This window comes from Euwallacea similis, chromosome 7 (assembly GCF_039881205.1).
Source record: "Euwallacea similis isolate ESF13 chromosome 7, ESF131.1, whole genome shotgun sequence".
Lineage (NCBI taxonomy): Eukaryota > Metazoa > Arthropoda > Insecta > Coleoptera > Curculionidae > Euwallacea > Euwallacea similis.
The window spans coordinates 4,264,548-4,291,088 of record NC_089615.1 but is presented as its reverse complement, the minus strand read 5'-3'; the positions used below and the strand labels follow the sequence as shown (position 1 = coordinate 4,291,088).

At 34.2% G+C, this 26,541-nt stretch overlaps 1 protein-coding gene across 3 annotated transcripts in view; it reads left to right on the top strand.

Moving 5' to 3' along the window:
* LOC136409784 (neurotrimin-like) overlaps positions 1 to 26,541 on the top strand; it is a 168,608-nt gene that overhangs the window by 125,865 nt on the left and 16,202 nt on the right. For 2 of the 3 annotated variants that reach the window (XM_066391567.1, XM_066391566.1), the window contains 2 exons: positions 13,277 to 13,440; positions 20,279 to 20,501. In XM_066391567.1, the coding sequence (XP_066247664.1) occupies positions 13,277 to 13,440; positions 20,279 to 20,501 (387 nt within the window). The remainder of the gene's footprint in view (positions 1 to 13,276; positions 13,441 to 20,278; positions 20,502 to 26,541) is intronic. The other variant, XM_066391568.1, reaches the window with a different exon arrangement.

The window sequence follows — 26,541 nt, the reverse complement described above, 5'->3', positions numbered from 1 at the left end:
TTTTATTTAGTTATATTGAAGCGATTATAACGTTTCACATTGAAAGTGGCGGCATATACTCAATGTCAGAAGGCAAAGGGACATTATGCGCAACGGATAACCTTTAAACCCTCTCCCTGCCGGGGGGTCTGCAATCCTAAATTAAATCCTAGAGACACTTTAATCCACCTATTTACGCAACAGTTACATACAGGGGGAATCTACGATCTAGCCCAACAAAATCAATACGAACAACCTAAATCGAAAAACGAACTTGTGTACTCATAACAACATTCAACGATAAACAACACGGTGAATTAGTACAAAACAGGAGAGACTAGAACAGTAAACAAAAATAAAATATAAACTCGGTGGAGAATAGTATAAGGTCTGCTAATGAATATGTACAGCAGCCTGTATACTAAATAAATTCATTAATATTGAAATGAAAAATATAGTTTGGGTTAGTTCGCAAAGAAATTAAAAAACGGTACTTAAGCTTCTTGAAAATCGAATAACCTCCAGTTTTGAGGATCTTCCTTTTGCCTTAGGAAAGATTTTGGTTTATGCAAGATTGCGTTCCTACTCATTACCGTATATATGTAAAGGAGTTCTTGAATGCACATTTTCTACATCGATGAAATTAACTAATTTCTCCATTAGTGATGATTGCTTTCATTATAAGATCATCAAATAATATGCCATTATTCGGAAATAAGTCGTTCTTTAAACGAGTCTCTAAGTTTTTATTTTGAGATTCGCCAAAATAAGTGGCATGCCGGATTCTGTTCAGGCTCAGAAAATTACATGAAATAAGTGCTCGAAAAGACAGTGTGGCGCATCAAAAAACTGCAGCTTTCTCGAGAACTCTCAAATCATATTATGGAATTTATGTTTTGCAGTTTCCATGCAGACCTTGGACTTTTAAATCCTTTTGTGTCCTCGGCACAATGACTCATCAGTTCAAACCTCCAAAGTATTGCTCACGTTTTATTTAGAATTATACAACTTTTCCGAAATCTTTTAAAGTGATGGTACCTTTTATTCTTGGCCTCTTTCTAAAGAGGAGACAAGTCTCGAAGCAGAGCAGATTACCATTTCAAAGGGAAAATGGAAATAAGCTGGTGGGCCGAATTTCAAAAAGGGAAAATGAACCTTTAACCGACAGAAATAACATAAAATAAATAATATATATTAAGTACTAATGTCAATTTCTATTAAAATTATTAACGCTCATATTAACTTAGTTTCAAACTCTCAACTCACTGTATCCATTTTTCAGAACGAGTTTCAGTTACAGTTTGAAAACAACGATTTCATCATGTAGTTACACCGCTTCAGGTCGATCATTTTCAAAGCGTCAGGTTTCGTTTTAGTTTCTACCTTTCTGATTTAATTAATTCAATGTAATTAAACTCGGGACTAAATTTGTCTTCTTTCCAACCATGTTCGTTCCTTGAACTGCTAATTTATGTTTCTCTAACTGGAAACGATAATTAAGGAGTCCTAATTAAATTACTTTGGCTTCCGCACTGACTTGACTTTCTTTGAGGTAATTTTCTCGTTTGTATCTTGGTCGTTCCAGACGAAAGTAGTCATTATTTATGGAAAAATAGGCAAATGTCACGTTTTGAATTATTTAAATCTAAAAAAATATGTATTGAGAGCTTTTTTTGCTTTGATTTTCCATAACAAAATCAAGTACGAAATATTCAAAATTAAAGCCTGGGAAATCTTTTGAATTTTAATCAGAATTTAACAGGAAAATTTACTAGGAAAAAGTCTCTTAAACCATGCAGCAGCAGTGCCAAGTGACTTTGTATTGAAAATGGCTAGTTTGCATTTTAACCAGCTCTTCAAACTTTTCCTAATCCTGCCTTTTAAATCATTTAAGGCAACGTCAAATTTTTTAAAGTTGAAACTTGCCTGAAAGTTCTCAAATAATGGTGCAACATTTACAATTTTTCTAGTAAAAACACACGCGCATGTTTCATTCCATGCACGCCTTAAAACGATTTATTTACGTAGAACTTGAGCTTCTGAATATGCATTAAGAATTTTTCAGGAAATGGGCTCAAAGTTTGCATTTAGTGCGACATGAAAATAACCGGACCGCTTGTTAACATGTTAATAGCTTTTTAGGTTATGCTAATGTTTATGCTAATACTGTACGTGTTAATTTGGAGGCGCTAGAATTTAAGCTTAAGAACCACTCTAAAATTTTCCACTCTTGAAAATATATACTTGCTTCATCGTGGCAAAAATTGGTCATTTTGACCAATTTCTTCTGTTAAATTAATCAATATCTGTCCGTGTGCCGGTAAATTCATACAATTCTACCTGATCGATAAGTATTTGATGCAATAAAATGCAAATTATTCTTTCCGGGAGAATCACTAGAAGGTTACTAGAATAATCCTGATAGTTTGTTGAGGATAGATTCTCTAAAACATACAGGGCATCTATTTGAAAACATCCCACCCCTATTATCTAAAAACAGAATAGATTTTTAAAAAATCACCGAAACATGTTGATTTTGTTATCGAGGGGAAATAATTTGTATGTAACATGCACTATACCTCTTTCAACCTCTTATCTAGCAGAGCCATCGTCTCAAATATTTTAAATGGTAAAGGGGGTTAAGTGATATATTATTTTAAAAGGTTTTTCATTCTCTACATTTTGGTACCTCATTTGTTATTATATTTTTCTACATTACCTGTTAAACATAAAAAAAATTATAATCATCGAAACAGCTCAGTTGAGATATTATTCTTCGGCCACGTTCAAAGATGTTCCTAAATACCTTCCAGAAGAGCAAAAATTGCAAATAATTTCGATTTTAACTAAAATTGTAATTACGTCGTTCTCATTCACCTCAGAAAACTTAACTGTAAACCAAAAGACGAACACCAAACGCGTGGACAGAATCACATCAGCAACACCCATTTTTACTCACAAAATATTACTTAAAGGCCACTTACCTGCACACGCTAAGTCGTGGATACACCAATGGTGCACCTTACGTGTTTTTAAAATGAAAGAAAACCCGATTATCCCGATTATCCCGATTATTAGTGCGGCGCACATTACGAATATCTTGTCCATCGTCGCGCTAACATTCGAATGAATCATCTACGAAGTGATATCGGTACTACCTGTCTTTTTTGTAAAGTTACAGCTGATCGGCCTTAGAAACGACACATGCAATGTTTCCAGATTTAGTAAATTAAGAGAAAAGTTACGAATTTAATGCAGCAGTTTCATTGTGCACACATTCTTCTAGGAAATAAAAAATACATTTCCTGTTACAAAAAGAAGTTGTTTGAAAAAGAAGTCTGGAAAGAAGGTTTTTCGAGAACAATACTAATTCAGAATTTTATGTGTCGTGTTCATAACTGATATATATATATACATATATATATAATAAAGATAAAGCCACTACCAACTTTAATATTTTGTCTCAATCTGATAAAACTTAACAACTTGGAGGGCTGAATGATATATGTGATTTAATAAATATAATTTTCTTATGAATAATCGCCAAAAGCATCATATCGCTATCCTGCAAGGACAATATTTTCTTCACCAAATTGTCTAGAATTCGTAATTTTTATTAATAACCCTTTTGTGGTTAATGTGCTTGACGCTTTTAAAAAATCTTGGAAACCATTTAAGTTGCCTCCGGAAAAGCCAAAATTAAGAAATAATTACCGCGGCTCAAACCCGAGACGCACACAGTTGGCACTTGAAACACAAAAACGTTGAATTTAATTTCTTAAATAATAATTAAAAATCTTGAACCTATGTTGACCGTAGTTACCACTATTAAGATCGTGGAGCATTCGTTTCGGAGCTAACTCGATGAATACTTTGTTCCGTATTTCGAATATATTGTTTGTCGTCCTATCACTCGTCTAAATCATCTAAGAATCGATAACAGTACGAGCCATAGAACGAATAAAAACAATGATTCGATGACCTCTAACATTCAAATAACTTTACACCCTTTTTTGCAAGCGTACAACTCATCGGTTTGACTACGAAAACGATACGAAAAAAAAAAACATACAACGTGTATATATTTGAAGAACAGTAACAAAAACCACTATCAGCACAATCAACGAAAAATGTCATTCTGCAGCTATTGAGAAGAGAGATTTCAGTTACTTTTATTTTCGACATAGCACGTACTGCACTGCCCGGTTTCACGTCCGCCTATGGCTTTTTCCTTTTCATTCGCCGAAATTTTTAGTTCAATTCAATTTGAGCAGCTGCCAAATATACTACTCAGCGATTTTTACCCGTTTTTAACCGAGCACAATCCAAACAAAATAATATCAAAATTTCCCGAAACGGCATTCCATTGAGGACCGATGAAATTTATTAGATTGATAAACATTTGTTATAGTGATTAATGCATCTTTCCTTTTGATAGTAAATTGATTTATTACAAAAACTTCCTAATTATAAGACATGTTTGAATTTAAAAAACCTAAATTTCAACGCTATCAAAACACGTATAGAAAAAATGATTTTAGAATGATCAAAGACTCCTAACTTCATAACGCAACAGTCGTACGTAACAAATGAGGCACCGTAATGTAGAGAATGAAAAGCCCTTTAAAATGATGTATCACTTAACCCCCTTTACCATTTAACATATTTAAGAGGATGGCTCTGCAGGGTAGAGTGTTGAAAGAGAAGCAGTGAATTCTGTATAAAAAATTCGCCCCGGTAACAAAGTCGACGCGTTCCGGCGATTTTGTTTTAAACCTATCCCGTTTAGAGATAATAGGGGTGGGAAATTTTCAAATTGACACCCGGTATAATAGGCTTTTAGCTCGGCCTTAATCTGTAAATCAAAATGACGAGTGTAATCTTCGTAGTGTCACTGGAAGAGATGCAATTTCACGGTTCTCGATTTCAACCTAGACGAATTCTGATATTTTTGCTATATTTATATTACCATTATGGATGAAACTAGTGCTATTGTAGATTTAAAGATGATAGAAAAAGCGTAGATGTTAAATGAGACTTCTCGTCTACTTCTAATGAAACTTGGAAAATTGTGGAAATTTTGCGACCAAATGATAAAGTGCCTTTGGGTTTGTGGAAACGCGACCATCTTACACAGACAGAATTTTTGGTCGGCCGATAGTTTAATTGGTTGCTTAATTCGCGTGAAGACATGTGTATGCGCACATTCACCGATTTTACATGCACACGATGATGTATCCCGATCTAATTAAATTAGAGGCCGATTATTTAATCGGCAGTGTGCGGGGCCGAAACTGTCAAACGTCAAAAAAGTCAAGTCAACCTTCACCATCTCTGCTTTCGTCATTCCGTATGCAAATCTTAAAAAAAACACTACTCACATTGTTAAATACCTGGGGTATTTTAGAATTAAAACAACATAGCTGGCTTCAGTACCAGCCACAACTTATCGGTTCAAATTCTCAAAGTATATTGATTTACATAATCATATTTCAACGGGGATTAAAAAATAAACTGTCTATACGCTGTTAATAAGCGTACCCTTGATAAGCATGGCAATTTTGGCTACTCAGCCATGAGTCACCTTAGCGCCTAACGGCTTAGATTACTGGACAATGATTCCTTATAGTTATTGCCAGCGAAGCGGTCAGCAATTAAACTCGGATGTTTGGCCAATAATGAAATTGATGTGATTCCCGACGTAAACGGCTGATGCAGCATCGGGATACACTAACATACTTAATTATAATTAAAAAACAAATAATAATAAAACTAAAAATACTAAACACACATGCTGCGCGAGAATTTTAGCCGTCTTAACGTATAGATTAGATAATATATAGATAGATAATTTTCACTTATTTGAGAAATTTTTTAGTAATTCTATTTTGAATATAATCTGAACTAAACTGAGAGTTCCCCTATTTTGTAAGTAGTGGGTGACCTAATTTCAATAAAGCTTCTGCTGTCTAAAATACTAATGCAGTAAATTGTTTGAATCTCGCTTCCAAGTCGGTGCTAATTATGCGTAATTCAAATTAACATTCCGGAATGGCTTTCCGAGAGATAACTCGTCTCACTCGTCACACTCCCTCAAAACAAACGCGATTTCATCCTGAAAGCCTCTGCGTGTTTAATGAAATTAACTCCTCGGTCGCAACCTGCATTGCGCTAACGTCATTTAGTACAAACCTGCAAAGAAACCTTCGCAGGTCAGCTTGCAAATTACGTCTCGCAAAGTTTACAAATCACTGAAGAGAATCTCTCGCAGTAGGAAAATGGGGTTTAGTTTCGACCACCAAACACATTCTTGCTAATTTTGGGCCGGCAATCATCGTATTGCTGCAACCTGCATTTCGAGGTCTCCTCATATTTTAAAATTTAAATAAACAATCCTTTGATAACAAAAATTACATACAGGTCAAATCGAATTCAATTTTGTGCGTTTACTAGTTTAATTAAAGTGCAGAGCAGTTTGTTTAAATTTTCAATTTAGTATTGTGAAAAGAGTCGGATATGCTGATAAACTAGAAATTTCGATCATTTTAATTCTGGTTGAAACCTAATAGGATGAATGGGTTATAACTATTTTAATAAAGATTATTATTCGCAGATTATTCATTTCGTTGTGAGTATAGCGGATTTAATGAATAATGATTATTGCACTTAAAAGGTGTTAATCTCGAAACCATTAGGGATACTTTTCATATAGGGGTCTGTTGATGCCAGAATTGCTTTCTATGTGCAGTAGTCCATGTACCAGTTCTATAGTACCAGAATATATATTCTCCTCCATAAAAATTTAATAGAGGCAGAGTAAGATTTAATTTGCATCAGCAATTCAACTTACTGAAAACGTTTTGTTTATTCCCCACATTGAGCCAACAGACACTGCTATTCAAATCCGCATCCCGCTTACATATTTCGTTGCATTTTCTACCTCCATCAAGGCTTCAGCATTGTATGAGATCGTTAATATGATAATTAGACTGCGATATTCAGCATGAGAGGAGTCCTATGTTTGGCAAAGCGTCGCTATTTATCCATATATTCCTAACTTGAAAGGCTTATACGTGCATTTTGCTGGTAAGGTAAATATTATGCCTGTTTAGCATGTGCTGCAGCTAGTTTTTGAGCGATGTTTAAGTTTTTTTGCCGGAAATGCCCTTAATCAAATAAAGTTCTTAAAAAGCAATTCTTGAGTGCTTTGTTCGAAAGTCGCAACCTTTTGAAGATTACATGTCAGATATTATTAAATTTTAAAAGTATCCTCGTAATCTCGAAATAAAACCGGCAATTTATTTTAGCCGCTTGCGCACTTTCGGCTTTCGCGAAATGAAATTACCGTCGCCTCGGGATTGGGACATTCGAAGGAGGATGATAAAAAATAAACATGTTATGACCTTAATCCGACGTTGTTACTGCCGTGTCTGCTGAAGTTTTAAATGAAAAAATTAATTTTATTACTCATATCATAATTTTTTCCCTAGGAAAAAAACGTGCACCTTTGCACATTTTGCTATTAAAAAATTATTTAAATTAAGTAAGGATATATTAACAATCTACTGTGTATCATTTATAATTACCAATTTAGAAATTTGATCTAGCAAGGTTTAGTTAGTATCTTCAAATATTTGGAAAATGCTGAAATGAAAACAATTTAACCGAACACGCTACACATGCGGCGTTTAAATTTGGTAATGACTACGTCGCTCCAAACAACACCAAATTTTGTTCGAATATTGTCGGTAAAAGAAATAATGCAAAAACACTGTTTTAGAATGCATATATCGAGTTATGAATATTCAATCATCCCTACCAATTTACCTTTCCAATAGTAAATTTTCCTTTGAAGTTAGGTCGATAATGAATTATCAATGTTGTAACCCAGCTCGATAAACGCAAAGAAAATTTTGAATATGAGCATCGTAAAATTCAATTTTCGATAACAATAAAATTGAAACAAACTCTTCAAATATTGTTTATATAACTTTCTCCTCACACGTAACACTACTCCAACACAGAGAGGAACTCGGCTCAAAAACATAGAGGAAATATTAATTGCCTCAAGTAATACTTGCCATAAAGGTCTACTTGAAGCCTTTAATAATGTTGATAGCAAATAATTTTAGTCACATATAAATTACGGGATATAATAAGGCAAATTTATGTAGCCAAGTTTATTACATTGTCATGAAATCGTGCAGTAAATTTCGGTATTAAGAGCTTTATTCAGAAATATCGCCAATTTTGGTGATTCATATTACGCCTTAAAACTAGACGATAAAATTCTGTACTAAAGGAGTCTTATAAACGGCTCGTTAAGATTTTTAAGACGTAACAAAGTACGGTTTCGCTAAATAGAGCGCTGGAGCATGGAGCTAAACGCAAAGCCAACGGTAGTTGCAAAGTTACATAATGGGTTTCCAGTGTCTAGGCAACTTATTAAAGATATTCTTAATAGCTTTATTGTGCCTATTGTGTTGATGTTGATTTGGCTTTGTGATATTTTCAGTGTAATTAAGTACGTTTATCTAAAGATCCATCAAGCTCCTTGTATAGAACAATTAACAAAACATATAATAGTTTATGGGGAAGCATATGGTGTATCCATCGTCTGCTAGATTATTTCATATGTATTGACATTAATCTATACATAATTGGAGAATGAGTTCCTGGTCCACAATAATAATGGTGTGGGTAATTTTTCCTTTTCAAATGGCTTTTGACAACTTTTTATCGCCGTTAATCTCTCTAATTGCGCAATGCTGCCAAACAATCAAAAATGTTTTTAACTATTATTCCTCTTCTCAATTGCACCCCATAGAAAAACTCTTCATCATATACCAATATGTGCAGTTAACCATAAAAAAAAGAAAAAGTGTGCTTTCAATTTAAAACAGAATATTCCCAGAAATTGTTAAAAGGGCAGAGAGATAAACACATGAATTCCACCTACTTAATACGGTATAAAGGTTTCGTAATATAGGGCTTTACAGGGCATAAAGCAAATTCGGCCATAAAATCAGAAACAAGGTTAACGCAAATGGAAACGATTTTTATTTATGATGCCTGATGGTAATAACAAGTTAAATGCAGCAGTAAAATAGCTCCCCCCGAACTTTTTATTGGAAGATTAAACGCAGCTCTAATTGGTGGCCTCCGCATAGTTCTTGAACATTAAAGGGGAGTAACACAATAATTAAGAGTTACACCCCGCAGCAAGCTTAATGCCCGCGATATTTTAGAGCGTAATTGAGCATTTTACTATGCAGCAAAAGACTGCCTTTTTAACAGTTGTTTTGGTCGCGCATAATGGAGACAAATAGCCAAAGAAAAACAGAAAGCTTTTAAACTTTTACTTAAAAACGCAAAACGGAAATACTCACATCAAGCAGTTCCTGTTGTAGAAAACTCTCACATATTTACTTAATGTCTTGCGGGTAAAGTATCTACGTTTGTGGAGCAGAATGATTAAAGAGGCGATGCAATTCAGAAGTTAAACTTGCATTAAAGCAAGCAATAGCTTCTTTGTTTGCAGGAAAACTTATTTATCTTTGCAGTTCTAAGTGGAAGTTTACGTAGCTTCATTTCAGCGTTTATGTTTGTTTCTGCGACGTTGGAAATTCTTGGCTCAAAAACGGAAAGATTTTAATGTTTTAGTATCGCAGAACGGCAACATGGATTGGGCATGAGTGGAAAGTTGAAGAGGTTTTAACCACTTGAAAAAAGTTCTTGAGGGTGATACTTATATTGAAGCTCCGTAACTTTATTAATATATTGAATTTTGGGTACTTGTCGTCAATTAGGTTTATCGATAAAGGATTTTTTAAAAATTTTTATTCGAAGGAAATTCGATTTAGTGAGCATTGAAATGTCAGCCGAAATTAGGTTTAGCAGTAGAGAGACCCAAAGCAATTTGTTTGCATCACTACTAACGCCATATACCCTTAAATATTAAAAAGCAATTCCATTTTCCAAATTTCATTTGCTTGGATAATTAACAACAACACACGAAATTCAAATGGTTCTTCAGAGTTATGAGGCGAGTTACAGGTTAAAATGTGAATATGCACGATATGATTTGAGTACCTGGTCAACAATAAGTATAACTAAACTTGAGTTTAAAGTTAAATGCATGTTTCCCAAACTATAATGTTATGTAGAACTCACTAATTGAACTCAACTTGAATTTCCCCATTTAAGTACTACAGAGCTTAAGTTCCATTTAATGATTTTTTAAAAAGTATAGTAATTTAATCGACAGCGTATGTATCACTTTTAAGGCCTAAACAATAAAAAACATACAGCAAACAAATTTTCTAATTCTTTTCAAGGGCTTCTCTATAGTTTATTATAAAGTCATGAGTAGACTAAATTAAGAGAATTTTCGCTTCTTAGAATACAAATTACTCCAGCCGTTCTCTGGAATCCCCAGTATTTACCTCTAAATGCAAACACATTTATGTCCTTACTAACGTATATTTGTATCCAGAGATGGTCATTACTGTCAATAAATTTAATCATTTAATTATGAAGTGTACTATTTCTTGAAGCATTTTAGTCTATTCAAACTTTTGCTAAATTCATCACTTTCAAGAGATTTAACATTAAAGCTTTAAAGTAGAATTAATTTAGAACAAGCGAATAAATGAAAATTTAATTCTCAATTAAAATCCCAAAAAAATGTCCTAAGTCCATTGACCATTCAAAAAAACTTAAATATCTGACTATGACGTTAGACACATAGGTATTCTTCTTAAATCCTGAAAAAGTCATTTTTCTAAATTTATCAAGATATGACTCCCACAAATATACACTTAGCTAAACAAATTGGTGAAAAAAACACGAGACGCGTAAGATGAGGTGGCATAATACGACATTAGTTCCACAAAATATAAATTTTTAATGAATTTTAGACAAAATGTTTGCACATTTGCTATGCGATAAAAAATCCCATAAAGGAGCATAAGTTTCAACATCCACCAGTTGCGTTTGATATCTGTGGAATTATAGCAAACCATGCTTATTACTGGTCTTATTCGTCAGCTCAGCTACGAAATTAAGCTACCTGCTTTCATTATGCAACTAATTACGAAATGGAATCCGTTTGGTCATCTATTTTGACTACGAAAATTGTGACTCTTCGTTTAAAGGGGCTTTTAAGAAATCTATGCTGGCTCGTAATTCTGCTAATTCAAATGGCAGAACGCCTCAGTACTCTGCAAATACCAAATAATTGAAATCCGGCCTATAAACGTGAATGCTGTTAATTTCTCTCTGACTCCATCAAAGTCTCACATGAAATTTATTTAACGCTCCTATCAAAGATGAATCTCTAGGCTGCTTAATGACACAAAATCTCTGCCCTATTTCCCTGAAAATATGTTAATTTAGGTGCCGTTGCTCTCGATCAAAATCTCCGGTGCGATATTAAGCTTTTTAATTAAAATATAATTTAGTTTCTGTAAAACCGTTTACTCACTGTATCGTGAACGTTGTCGTCGTCGTCGGCGGAGGAGGATTAAATCGAAGGGTAAATTTTCTTGATGCAAACTATCCCCGTCGGTTCTCCTGTAACCTTTTACACGCTTATTAAAGCATCGACAGTCGCTAAAGAGCTCCTGTTCCGGAGTTTAAATAAATCAGTGTCACACCTAGATCAAGGGATGAAAAAGCTGTTTAATTTAACGTTGTCTGGGATGACACGTCAAAGGCGAGGAGGGATACAATTTCACATCCTTGAACGAACCCCATAGAAGCCTAGAATATTACCTTCCAAACAAGAGAACTGATATATTCTACAATGCTTTGAAGCATGCCTGGAACCAGGTAATGAATTACAAAATTTTATCACCTTCCCAAAAATAACTTTAATAATTATTAATCTCCGCTATGTCAACATCCCTCGATTACCATAGAATTGTTTACTTTAAGCACTTCAACCCTAATCAACAATTCAATTGAGACGGTTAATGAACAAAAGGACGTCTTATCGGGAAACGATTGGACTTTAACCCGTTTATGGAATTGCGCCATAAGTGTGCTAAACCGCATCCCCCCAGCTCCCGAATTTGGATCCGGTAAACAATGCGGGGAGCACATTTAAATTTCATAGTTAGGGGTTTCGCTAAGTAACGGCCCCGGCTTTATGTGGGTGTTACACACATATTAACCTATAATGTAGGCAGTTTATGAGAAACTGCTTTTAGACAAAGAAAGGCGGAGAAGTTGGGCAAACTAAGAAAATTTAATTTAATTAGGACAACGCAAATTGAGAAGTTCACCTTTCAAGGTAAAGCGAGTTGTAGGGAACGTTGATGTTTGAAAAATGTTTTAAAATTATAATTTTTTATGCTTTTTGTGGACCAGACACATAAAAACCTATCATGCCCTGTTTTGCCATTTCATAATCAAGAAGAACAGTTCATACTTCTTTAAGCAGTGGCACGTGAAACTGGATATGAATAATTGTTATAGTATTGCAGCAGTAGTTTATCAAGAGTAATTTACAATGTTACACATATTGTGGACTAGGAACTCACCTATATACCATATTATATTTATTATGGACAAATTCCTCCAAAATATATCGTGTATATTTGATGTTTTGCTCCAGTTGGTACACTTACAACTTAAAAGAAATGCCATATTTTGATTGAATTACAATGTTACTTACGGAGAGTTATACGATTTCAACGAAGTCCTTCAAGCATTGGCGGATCAAATTTCATTTGAATAATCTTTATAACATAGTAACAGTAATAAGCCAAATTAGTTTGCTAGATTACACATACCATGGATCAAAAGCATGCACGTGTTTCGGACTAAACCACCTATTGCGCGACACGAATTTGGGTCACTACGCATTTACATAATCACAAGCCAAAGCCAGCATTTATTTTTATGTATTGTCAATAGATGCAATCTTCACCTTTTCCCATAATAATAAGCTGAGTGAACACTGGAAATCCCCTATATCAAATAAATAGACGTCTTCTAACATTTTCCCCAGTAGAGAAAATTTCCATTGAAGAATTTATTCCTCACTCAAATTATTTTTTATTTGTGAATATTACTATACCTGTAATAGTAAAACAAAATATTGTTGAGTATTCAATAGTAATCACGACTTTAAGTGGTTGAGTAGCATATCTCGCAATTATTACAAATATTTTATTAATCCCTAGTAATAAATGTATCGTTTATAAGGAAAGCTTTCGAACTAATTTATTAGAAAATTAAATTGATGATGGTAAATACACGTTTAAACTTAAGTGAATCATTCTTGTTACAGTTCAATCAGCGGTACAAGGAACAAGTAGTGGAGGAGGAAACACGCTTTTAGAAACCACGACAAGGGGGCCCCATTTCGATGCTGCCGCCTCCAAGAATGTTACAGCACTGCTAGGAAAGACTGCTTATCTCAATTGCAGAGTTAAGAATTTAGCAAATAGAACGGTGAGTAGACTTATTTTGTGCCATCCTCAATAGCACTTATCGATGGTTTATTAATCGAGGCAGATCACAGTGAAGAAATAAAATTTATGAAGTCAGAAATCATGAGGTAATACCGCGTGAGTGAAGATTCCCTCTGAGATTGGTTTATTGTGAGAGATAGAGAAGATACTGAATAATACTAAAAGGTTTGAGACTTGAAAAAAATTGTCTGAAACAACAGTAAATGGAATTGTTACATTGATAATAATGATCTTGTCATTTTTTACGCGAATTGAAGCAAAATTCGCCACTGTTGCAAGAAGTTCTAGCTCGATATTGGGAATTTATGGGTTTCCAATAGCAATTTTATGTTGTACTTCAAAACGGTATCATTGGTAGTCATCTATATTCGGAATTAAAATGAAAGCGATTTATTTAAAACTGATCGAGGATAAAATCGAAATTGGAATTTTAGCTGTGAGCACATCAACGAGCGAGGGCTACAGCAGCGCCTATAATCATTTCGCGTTGTATTAATTTCGCCGATTATACATTACGGCTGATTGGCTTATTTATTAAATTGCAGATTATATTAATAATTGAACTGTCCCATAAATCAATTTCGGCCGAAGCTGTGGTAATCGGAAATTAGCTTTATCTACTAAAAGCTCCGAAATTTTCATCCAAAACGCTTTTAATTCTATCACGAAAAATTCAAGTGAGCTCGATGCGAATTGCCACTTCACTGGTAAATGCACTGAAAATGCATATTGATGGATTAGAAAAGCTTTTTCATTATCAAGTTATGGAAATATACACCATATCATTTTTTCGAGGGCTATATGAGTTGGTTTAAGCAAATTTCGTAATATATGGGATTACCCTGAAATAGGGTATTAGTCTGAAGTAGTGTCTCTACTGAAATATTACAAGATTCCTGGCCTAAATCGCTTTGATACATTTCATAACAAGACACCTGGAATTCATGTATTACGTTTTACCTATTATACACATTGCATTTTGTGCGTGTAATGTACAAAAGTGTATTACAAAGAGACACTATTAATGATTTGATGAAATAATGTTTTTTTATGAAATACGAAGAGCTAATACCAGTATTTTTCTTATAATTTTTTAACCATCGAAACTCAACTACAAAATAGGAAAAAAAGTCTCAACATCCTTTTTCTAAATGTCACACATCGAAAGCAATTCTCGAAGCTGAAAAAAATGTGGTCAATCCGTCGATGTGATCGAAAAACTCATCAATTTTAAGACACAAAACCGCAGTTCCGTCATCAATCTTCCACTCTCATCCGGTCACGTCATATTTTCGGATAGACCCCCAGGAAATTACTTAATTATTTTTCTCAACACAGCAAGACTTGGTAAATAAGTTCCTTATCAAGGATCACTTAAGGTTTTGTAATGGGATTTAGGTGACTTTTTATTGTTTGGCGGGAGGCGGTTCGGCTTATTATTAAAAATTTGAACATGAATTCCCTCTTATGAATAACTCGAATTCTTTAGGATGCCTACTGGAAATGGAAATTAGAAGCTGTTATTTATTTAAATTGAGCCAATCTACTGGGGTAAGCCCTAATTGTATGAAGACGATGTAAATAAAATACTGAAGAAAGTTAGATATCTGATTATATCTGACTGTTTCTGATATCTAGCCAACAATAATTATAGATAGAAGAGAAACGCATATTACTTCAAATTATAAATGTGGAACGCGAACAAGTTCCATATCTCCTCTTACATATTTGTAACAGTTGTGCAAAGTTGTAGCATCAAATATTAGATCATTAGTTCACTTTACATTTATTACACTAACACGTATAAAATTATATGAAGGCGTTTTATTACACAACTTCGAGCAACTACACTACCTATATCGATATTTAACTTTTGCTTCACTGCATCAGAGAACTCATATCACATTTAAGCTTAATTGAAGAGAATGTAGGATTGCAATGAAAGTGGATTTACAATAAAGGAGAAGATATTACATATTGTTGGCCCGATATTGCAATTCGACCTGTATTGATGTCTTTACAAAGATAGTAACTGTAGATTTTAATATATAACCACTTATTTTGAAGAAAAATTGAAGTGGATTTTGATGGGAAATGCACCAACGGGAAATAAGAAGTTTCTTGAGAAATATTGAGGAAAGTAAAATCAGTAAGAAGATCGACCTTCTTTAGCAGAATGTTATATTAACCACATCGCTGGTTTCTCCAAAAGCAACTGCGGTTTTATTTTTGATCAGATAGAGCAATTTACAATCTATAGAATTACGCGGAAGGCAATGATGACATACAATTCCACTTACGTCTCTCTTACGAGAAATATAAGGTTGATATTGATTCGAACAGTTAGATTTTAAAGCGAACGACCGAGGGTTACGTGGGAGCACTGCTTAACTTTACCACCGGGAAAATGTCAAATGTTTTTCAAGAAAATCAAAGTTAGTGTCTTAATCCGAGCAGATTTTGCGACTACGCGGTAAACTGAAGAAGATAAATTTTATCTAATCCATGATAACATTCAAATTAACTTGATCTTATGGCTTCTACATAAAAAAATTTATTACTCTTAATTATAGTTTTCGATTAGTAATCGTACTGAATGGATCTATACTGGTTTAAATTTTCCAAATGTGACTAGATTGTGATAAGAATCGCAGTTTCCACAACAGCTTCTCAATTCCATTGAAACTTACTCGGATATCGCAATAGAAATAATTTCTCCGACACTTTTTGTTTGAAATTTTTCTCATTGTCTGCGTGTAAACTGAAATGGTGTTGTGCTCCAGTGGAGAGTCGAACTCATATCTGTAAATGCCAACATAAATAATTTTTCGCTCTCACCAATGTGACCTCTTCGATCATTGTTCTCGCCATATTTATTGTCCATGTCCCTTTCTGTTTCCGCAGACTGTGACAAATGTGAATAACTGCTTTGCAAAGTGCTCCACTAAGGGTTGTTATGTATGGAAGTGTCCCATTAGTTTTAAGCGGTCAGTTTGTTATATTTTTTTCGTATTGCCTATTCCGAGTAGGAGAGCAATGGCTATTTTTTCGTCTTCTATGGTGCACGGGCATGAAATGCAAATTTACCTTTCGCCCCTATTAAACACCTCGACAAAAAGCTTTCCAATGTTAATAGAGTTAGCTTCTGTTTATCCACGTAGTCCTCCTCAACGAGCCGTGAGCCAGATGGTGCTCGCCATAACAAATACTGTGTTTAAAGCCTGCGAACGCCTTTATTTGTCCGTGTAAGGCTTACGAATATAATTGGCGGATTTGTTTTTTCCGAATTAGAAGAATATTTTTACAGTAATTCTAAAGCTTTCCTTACACATTTCGCATAAAGCTAAAATAATCACCTTGTTACTTGAGACGTTTTTTCTTAGTAATTTCCGATATTTTTTACCCGTATTTTCTCCATAGAAAACAATGAAGGGTGGAATCTTAATCAACTCATGTGATAAACGTGAACATGTTTTCCTCGTAAAATTTATGCGTCATGTGTTATAACACTTACATCAACATATTCCCTCATATTCCTTGGTTACTGAATTTTAGAATCCAACATTTGATTGTTCAGTTTAATGCATCAACACTGACTTCCTCAAGTTTTGCTTGTTACGTAAAATCATTTTTCTCAAGAGGAGAGCGATCTGAGGCCTTCTCAATGATCTTAGTAAACTTTGTTCTGATGTATCACTCGACAGCTTTACTTAAGATCCCGAAATCTGCTCATACGGAACAATACACCAATCTTGACTTTCTCTTGAGTTCTATCCGAAAATTATTCCGATATCATCTTCCCGTATAACCAAAAGCTTATCTATCAAACCCTGTTTCGTGCTAAGAAAGCACACTTTACAGCTCACTAATAGAAAAAGTATTAATTTATCTGAACCATCCAGGATTCCCAAAATAAGGAATATTTGTTTGTAGCTGCACTATTCCACTCGTTTTTTGACATACAAATATATACGCATTCGAGCAATTAATCTGTTATTGTGGATTTCCCCGTAACCATCCAAACGGTTCAATTAATTAATGTGTAATTCGTATTTCAACAATTTACCTTTCCAATATCTACAAACTAATGCAAAACATCCAACAACGTTCGCTTCTCATTAAATTACCACTGTGCTAATTCCAAATAAAAGCTGAACTTCCATGGAAGTTTCCCATATCTATTGTTCGATATTCCTATTTATCCGCAGTTAGAGTAAATTATGCACGTTCATTACGGTCATCCATTCACGTTGCCCACTTTCAAAGAAAAATGCAATCACCAATGTGTCAACAACCTAGATTAAAACTAAAATTAGACTCGGCCATAATGCGATTTTTATCTCCATTAAATCACTCTCCCTGAAAATGGATAAGGCCATTCAGGGATATTATGACAAAATGCAAAACCGACGTTATAATGGCCTAAGGCCCCTAATATGCAAAACAGTAATAAACTGAATCTGATATTTTGTGCGGCATGGGAAAATATTTAAAATTGGGCAAATTTGCAACTCAGGATCATGAAAAATAATGATGCTGATTTCGAGTTTTCGGTTAAAAGTTGATTAATAGTATGTTGGTTTTTGATTTAGAATAAATCATCCTGTATTTAATAATATAGCGGTGGGAAATGATTCTGCCTTAGATTATTCACAAATCGAATTTCATAGGAGCACTCACAATCACACCTGATAATCATATAAAGTTGGGTACAAGTTTAATAACAAATCATAGAATATGCAATAGAGGAATTCTAATCGGAATTGGAGGCAAGCATTGTGATTTAAAATTATACTAGAAATGGAATAAATGTTTAGAAAACTCATCTCCTACATCGCTGTATAAAAAGCTCACCGGGTCAATTGCTGGTTTAAACCGTATTTAAGGTTTTTCATGGTAGTTTAGACTAGTAGGATCTAAGGGTGCCCGTACAAATTTTTTCCTTAATGACTGCAAAAAAGATTAGTAGTACGGAGAACAAACTCATGAAAAATAACTATAATAACATACAAAGAAGGATATCTAATAAGTAAAAAATAAATCCATGGTTTGTTCTAATACATATTACTACATTTAACGCACTGTTAGCTATTTTAAAGAGATGCAAAAATATTCGAAACTGGTGACCTAGACCGATCAATAAATAATAGTGCACATCGTGAATTCCTAGTATAAACTATATTTAAGATTTATTCGAAACGGTTTAACTTAATTCCAAAAAAACTTGCACCTAAATACTACTTTAGCGAACTTATGAAGAGAATTATGCAGGAAGACTCAGTGGTCTTCTTGCAAGTTACTTCCTAATGCTCATAAAAGATTCTATATATAAGCAATAACTTACACTCGCCTAAGGCCTGTGAAAATGTCCAAAAGTAAAATAACTAAAAATATTTAAAATGTCTTCAAACGTCTATTAAAAGATTCAGAAAACGTAAATTTCTGAATTGAAATCAGACTTTCTAAAAATTGTAGCTGTCTAGACACTGAAGCACGTTAGAACGATGATTTATCAACATTTCCTTAAATTAGCTTCCCAAGGCAATGAACTTACCTACACCAACATGTAACTATTTAATCCCACATACAGCATTAACCATTTTAGCTACAGCTTTAGCTCTTTATTATGTTACCATTGCGTGTAGCTGAATTCAAAGCCGAACAAAATCAGTTGAAAGCGCTCAGCTCAGTGTGAAACCTTTCTGAAACTGCGTCTAAAATTGTAATAGAGGGAAGCGTTCTGTCAAAAGCAACCGAATGTTTTTAACGAAGTTTACCGCTCAACCAGGTAATTCGCCTGGAATATGGCCCACGGCTTATTCGCAAACTTCGTTTTCACCGAGAACGTTTCCTTTGTCTCTATTGTTTTTGTTAAAACTCTTTTCCCGCCCCAATATCAGCCTAACAATGGCTTTTCGGAACTTAATATATTTGCTCCCTGTTAAGAGAAGTCCCGGGGCTGAAAGGTGTGATATTTCAACATGGAATTCGTAACTTTTTCGACGAATGAATGAAGGGGAGAAATTTTATTATAACGCAGAGACATTGTGAGAAAAGACATAGGTTTTTGCCGATACTCGATTAATTCTGCTCAAAATAGAAATCTTTTTCGTCCTTCTTCCTTTCATTATTTTTAGCATTGTTTTTTGAAGATTTAGTGAGATGCAGACCTTGCGATCCATATTGATGTTTTTAAAACTTTCAGAAGAGCAACTTCTAAAAGCAACTTTATACAGAAATAATCAAAGCTAACTATAATCAACTCTAAACAGCAATTTACTACGAACGCTATTATTTTAGAGCGATATAGGGCGTGAGTTTTATAATATTTCTACTAAATAATTTTAAAATAGCTGTCAGTTAGCGCATAAAGAAATCCCGCAATATTTGTCTAATTAAATCACAAGGGACAATATATCTGACCCATTAATAAATAAAAGCAATAACCTATATCATCTTCTGATTTCTCATCATCTCTAAATCACTATAAACTACTATTTGTATAAATACGTAGTGTAAGGTTTTATGAGACAAGTCTATTCGTACGTACGCCATACATACAAGATTTTATGCCTCATTTATAATCAAATTTGACATAAAATATATTTATACTCTACAGGGTGACTTAAATTTTCATCGGGATAATTTAACAGTTAATAAAATTTCAAAGAACAAAAGAAAAAGTCACTTGAAAATGTTTTAAAGCTTCATTATCGAAATGATCGAAATACAGTGCAATAAATTCGTAATATTCTTATTATATTATATCTGCCCAAATCGCAAACCAAAACGCACATGGCCGTTTTAACTTATTACAGATGTCTCCTCAGGTGTCCTGGGTCAGGCATCGGGACGTGCACTTACTGACAGTCGGTCGATATACGTATACAAGTGACCAGAGGTTTCGGGCCATCCATCAACCGCACACAGAAGACTGGACACTGCAGATCAAGTATCCTCAACATAGGGACTCGGGGGTGTACGAGTGTCAAGTCTCCTCGACACCACATTTAAGCCATTTCATTCATTTGACTGTTATTGGTAAGTAGATTTTTGATATTTTAAGTGTTCTATTAGGAAGTTTATTCTGAATAAATGAAATATGTTATGCACATGCAAGGGTAAGATAATTTCCCATTTAAATTTTAAAATTAGCTATTTGTAGCTTTCTGTTTTAGATTTAGATTTAGTGGAGTTGCAAACTTTTACCTATCAAAACATTAGTGTTTGTCAGTCTTCTGTCTTTTAGCAGAAAGTTTGTCTCTCAATGGTTGTTTACCAGTGAATTTCAATTCCGAAAGTGGATCGATGCGACTGGCACTGAATAAATTAAAAGTTACTCTCAGTTGAATTCCCTTCAAACCTGATTTTTTTGTCTTTATAAGGAATAAATTTTTCGATTTCGTCGAATTTAAAGGGTACGAAAATTGTGAAAAGGTTGGAAATTTTGAAATATTATTTTCTTGTCGTAGTACAAAATTAAAGAAAAAACACTTTTTAGGCATTTATATTTATCGTACGATTGAAGTAACCATTCCAATGCACCATTTGTTAAAAACATTATTTTTGCAAGATTTCCAAAGGATTTTCAGAGATTTCTATTTTATGTAAGTTTCAGGACATTTTTAGATTATTAACATTCATGTCAATTTTTCAAAATATCTTCGGGGTTTGCACAGGATACCAAAGCTGTCTAGTTTGCTTTTTTTTGTCCAAGAAAAATGCTAAGTATTTCCAAAAATGATCCTCAGGCGAGTTTGGCAGTTTCGTAGATTTTTATAGTTGTCAGTGGCTTTTTGGTATTCTCAGAGATTTGCAGTTTGTTAAAAGCAAGAAGTACAGTTATTTTTACCACTTCTTCGGATATTATTCGTTAAGAGATGTCTTGCCTTCCGCCGCTATAAGCCTAAAAATAAAAGAACAAAACTTTTGCGCCATGGCAGAAGAGAGTACGTGTATTAATATTAAAAGTCGCGAAAGAGCCTGGGCGCAAGGAGATAATCTAAAAGAAATTACGCCCAATATGAATTTAAATTTATTTCCATTTTTCTTCACCATTGTTCACGAAAAGATTCCATTTTTCAAGTTTTCAAGTTTAATCTTCAGTTATTAATAGTTAAAAACGCGCCCATTTCTTTCCCTGTTCTCTCTCTGCATTCATTATAAAATATTAAATCAATTTAGTTCAGCGCTTCCGGTTTGCTAAATTGAACCCGAGATAACGAAACAACTTTTTAATAATCCTGATCCCGGATTCTAATTTAATTTTTTGAGGTACTCTGAGTGGAAACGTTCCAAAAATAAATAAGCTCAAAAGATGAATCGCATGGCTGAGCGGTAGATATTTACTAATATTTGATGGCCTTTAGGGAAAAAATTCATTTAAATATTCGAATAATCATTCTATTTGTGCCACGCATTTCAGTTGCTCTACAGGCTGTTACAAATAAATTTGTGGGAATTGCAATAAATAAAAGGGCAGTTAAATTAAGGAAAATATGCGGAATTTAATGGTCATATAAAATCTCCTTTAGGATTGAATATTTACAAATAATTCCGCAGATAACTACAAAAGGGTCAGTACCATGAGATGCTTTTTTATAGGAAATCAAAATATACACAGCGTGGTCCATTTGTTAGGACTTGCGACGTATTGTTATATCATGGATTATAGTTATGTTATTTATTAGTTTAAATGTTCAAAGTGAGTTTAAGAAACTGATGTTACGCCCATGGACAACCCCAGCCATTGGGTAATACTGTTGGAATTCCCAGCGCTTAACACCCATCTTCGGCTGAGGGAAGTTATTTTATGATTGGGATTTCCAGCACTATTCTTTGTCAGACTAAAATTACGAATCTAAATTAAAGGTACTGCCAAACGAATACAATAGCTGGGCTCCAATAAAATCCCAGCGACCATGCCTCTAAGTGCTACGCTGTAACGCGACAAGGTAGCCTAGAAGCCGCTAATGGGGCCTTATCGGGAGTACGTCTATGGGTGTTACACCTCCGTATCAGTACTTAAGGAGGGTGCGAAACTGAAAAGGCTCTCTTTTCTCGCTACTTCATCATGGACTCGTGCGCGTTAGGTTCTTCTCGTCAACATTTAAATAACGTATTTCTCGATATTGTATAGTTGTTATTGTTACCAATAAACCTTTGTTAAGTTAAAAAGGTTTGGTTTCTCTTATACGCGAAAACAGTGTCTCTGAGACTGCGAACTCAGGGTGGTCCTTCATAATCGATCAATCCAGTCCACGATCTACGTAATTCACGATTATCGTATCGAAAGGGTGAATCGACCCAACCACGTGCACGCGCCAAATTTGGACCAAACACCATTTAATATGGAAACTTGTAACTTTTGCATTTAAAACTCGATTTGAAAGAATCAAGGCTCAACAGATAAATAATAAAAATCTCTATTTATACTGTAAAAATTGTTTTCTAACGCATCCAACCAATAAATGTTAACCTGATTTATAAATATTTTTAAAATTTTAATTAAATACATATTCCTAAAGTTGTTTTATATTGTGGCAGAAAATTACGGCAAATGTATGACCGTTTTTATATTCTTTTTATTTTCCTCAAAGTTTTACTTATATTTGCTAAGTTTAGAAATCATAACTTGTAAGACGAGATCAGTACGATGCATCTTTCTTTTTAGTTTGAGTCACATAATAAAACCTTTTAAATGTAATATATTTCAATATTCTTCAATAAATTGGTGTACTTAGAAAAAAAATAACCATATCCTATTTGGTCTCTCAGGTGCATTGGTGCAAAGAAAAAATATCTTCTCTCTAAATATAACCCGCAAGTGCCAGAAAGTCAGATGCGGCCTCTAGTCATATCACGACAGACATCTGTCAGTCAGTTAAGCTTAATAGGTTTAAAGCTTGTAACCTCAGACTTTCAAAGTTAGGCTGATTTCGTTTAGGGATCCTACAGCCTGACCACTTGATTACACCATTGAGAAACACCACTCGGTCACTTGTATCAACGATTCTAACATTATTCCTTATTCCTTCACTTATACTACCCAAGTTCCTACATCTTCTTGTCACTTAATTCAGATCATTTTACCAGACCAGACCAGACACCCTTATAGAGTGGTCAGTTCATGCATAAACATGTAATTTATAGTCCTATTTATAATTCGTAGCATTCATTTGACATAATGTCGTACACGCCGAAAGGACTTCTTTTAACAGGCTTCACCAAGAATTAAATATGGACGAAGCATTCGACTTCCTATCTATCATCACTTTCTCTGATTTAAAACCTTAAAGGTCACGAAATTGATTTTTAAAGGGATACAATAATGCTTTATTCATATGCCAAATTCAGTAGCAAAACGCAACGACAAATTGTTTCAGTAAGTGCTCTTCTAAAGTTCAATTCTATTATTTCTATGGTTTTCTATTTCTTCAGCAAACCCATCGGTAGGGTATCGATACAGCCGAGGGAAATGGAAGTATTTTTGTGACTGATTGCGGCTCGTTTATTTGAATAGATACGTTGGAACATAAGGAAAACTCCATTCGTTACATTGTCAGCAACATAAACAAAATTCGTATGAAGGCTTGTCAGCGAATGAATAAAAGTAAACTAGTTCGACGACGATATAACGAATAACCGTAAAAAAGTTTTCCACAAAAATACCAGTTACAACTTTATGCATCGGGCATTTGCAAATTCGTCCCGGATCTGGGAAAATATCCGTTAATCAACCAGACACATTCTCCTGAAACGTTACTGAAACTTTTCAGCAGCAACAAAAGTTTGTAATTCGTGATTTAGCTCGAATAATTTGTTTTCATTGAAAGTTTATAGCGACAGTTGATGTATTCGATGGATTGCCAGGTCGGCTGGTAAAGCCCGATTTTATTCAAATTGATCTCTGGTGCGATTTAACTACCCTCCGGTGAGTAAGATAAATCTGGCCATTACTTTTTACTGCTTTGTCTGTATTTCAGCGAACAATCTTTATGAGACATAGTTTTATGAATCGTAGATTGAGGATTTCTTTAATGAGCCCTTTACGTTCCTCCTTCAATAGTCGTATGACAACTCACCAATTTACCGACCCCTTAGAATATTAATTATAATTAAGACAATATTTAAAATATATATCTCCTGTTTGGGCAAATATCAAAAGAAGAACAATATTATTTTCCCTCAAAATATATTTCCTACTCAATAATTGCAGTTTTGAGCCATGCCAGCACATAATTTCCTTGCCCGTTCCTCCACACTTATTTATTTTTCATACAGATGTTTTCTTCGTAAAGAAACTTTCCTGGAAATTAATTTTCAACCACGAACATCACACATGGCAAATTTCTATCCTTCCATCTAAGGCCTCCATCATTCGGAGAAAAACACTGATAGAGCAAATAAGCTACGAGCTCCTCTCTTTCAAACCTTTGAAAGCTTCCGCAAAGACCGCAAAGAACATTACCCTTGTCCAAGCTTTTCACGAAAGTCTCCCTCGAAACGCTCGAGACGTCTATATCCACCCTCATTAAATTTTTAAAGCCATGTCATACATCGTTAAGCGGATTTTTATACCATTTCCAGGCAGAGTACCTATTTGAGCATCCTTCAAAGTACAATACATATAAATAATTAGATTGCATATGCAGGAATAATCATGGTTTATAAGAGAATGTTTAGCATTTTTATTCATGCGGTATCACAAAGCTGGATTTGAGAAATTCCTTCAGCTCAAAAAGTCCGAATTTAACATTGAAAATTATTCGCAATGAAATTCTGTTGGTTACGAGTTTCTGATACGTTTATAAAATTATGTGGAACCAAAACCTTCGTAACAAATTGTATGTTTTTAGCTCTACTCTTTCTATATAACTTCTATATATATACTTATACACTATATGTATGTTATATAGCATATGTGCTGAATTAACACCAAAGTTATGAATTTAAAGCCATTATTAATTCCCTAAGGGATTCATTTAGGTCCCGAACCGCAGGCAAGCAGCTCAAGTCGAGTAAGCTCAAATAAAGGCCAGTGCGATATTATATTTTCTCTGCGGCCATTGTCCATTACCAACGATAAGGTCTATTAAAACGTAAATAATAAATGCTCGACTTCAAAAATTATCTAAATATCAGACTCGAGTTTGCCTAACCGCGGTTATGTAATCAAGCAACGCGCTAGCAAAGCCCGACTTAGATCGCAATGTGCCCTACAACGAGCGAGCGAGGGTTTCCATGGCGACATAATTGTATATTTTTAACGGCAAGCACGAATAAAGATATGTTGATATAATATTAATGTTTCTTGTAAACTTATTCGTGAAAAATGAAAGATAATTGGGAACTTGGGATCTTGGTATATCGAAAGCTGTGAACTTTCCTGTAATGCAATTTTGTATTGACCATCCTGTATATGCGGTACTATTATAAAAAAAACAGTGTACATTTTGTAAATATTTCGCTAGTTTTCTTATCAGAACATATAGGAGAAAGAAATTTGAAGTGAGGATCCGGATCGTCGAATCGTCGCCCTTTGCAAATTTCATCTTATACCTACATGCCTCAAATAATTAGATACTTCACCGTGATATATAGAATTGTTAAATATTTGTTTCGTTCAGCGTTATTCAAAACAATGAAAGTGCGATTTTATAGAATTATGCCCAACAATGGCGCTTGAAAAATATTCAAACGTTTCCCCATTCATTAACAACTCCAAGAATTTTATTTACGAATTTAATGAATACTTTTCCCACTCCCGGGTTTTGCGAATTAAAAAATAAAAATGAAAAATTATTTTGAAATATTTCCTTCGGCCCCGAGCCGTTTCATTCGTCATATTGTCGCAAAGCTGTATCAATACCCCAAATTTACATTACTGAGAGAAATTTCAAATCCTTCGCAGTCTCTCTCCGCTACGAATACGATATCGATCGCAATGAAGTGAAATACGTTTAAAAACAATAAAGCCAAGTTAATATCCTTTCAATAGATGCCTTTCTAGAGGAACTTTTTAGAATTTCCATCTCTAGAATTTAAATAGATGCGGCAAGAGGTCTCATAAATGTGATCT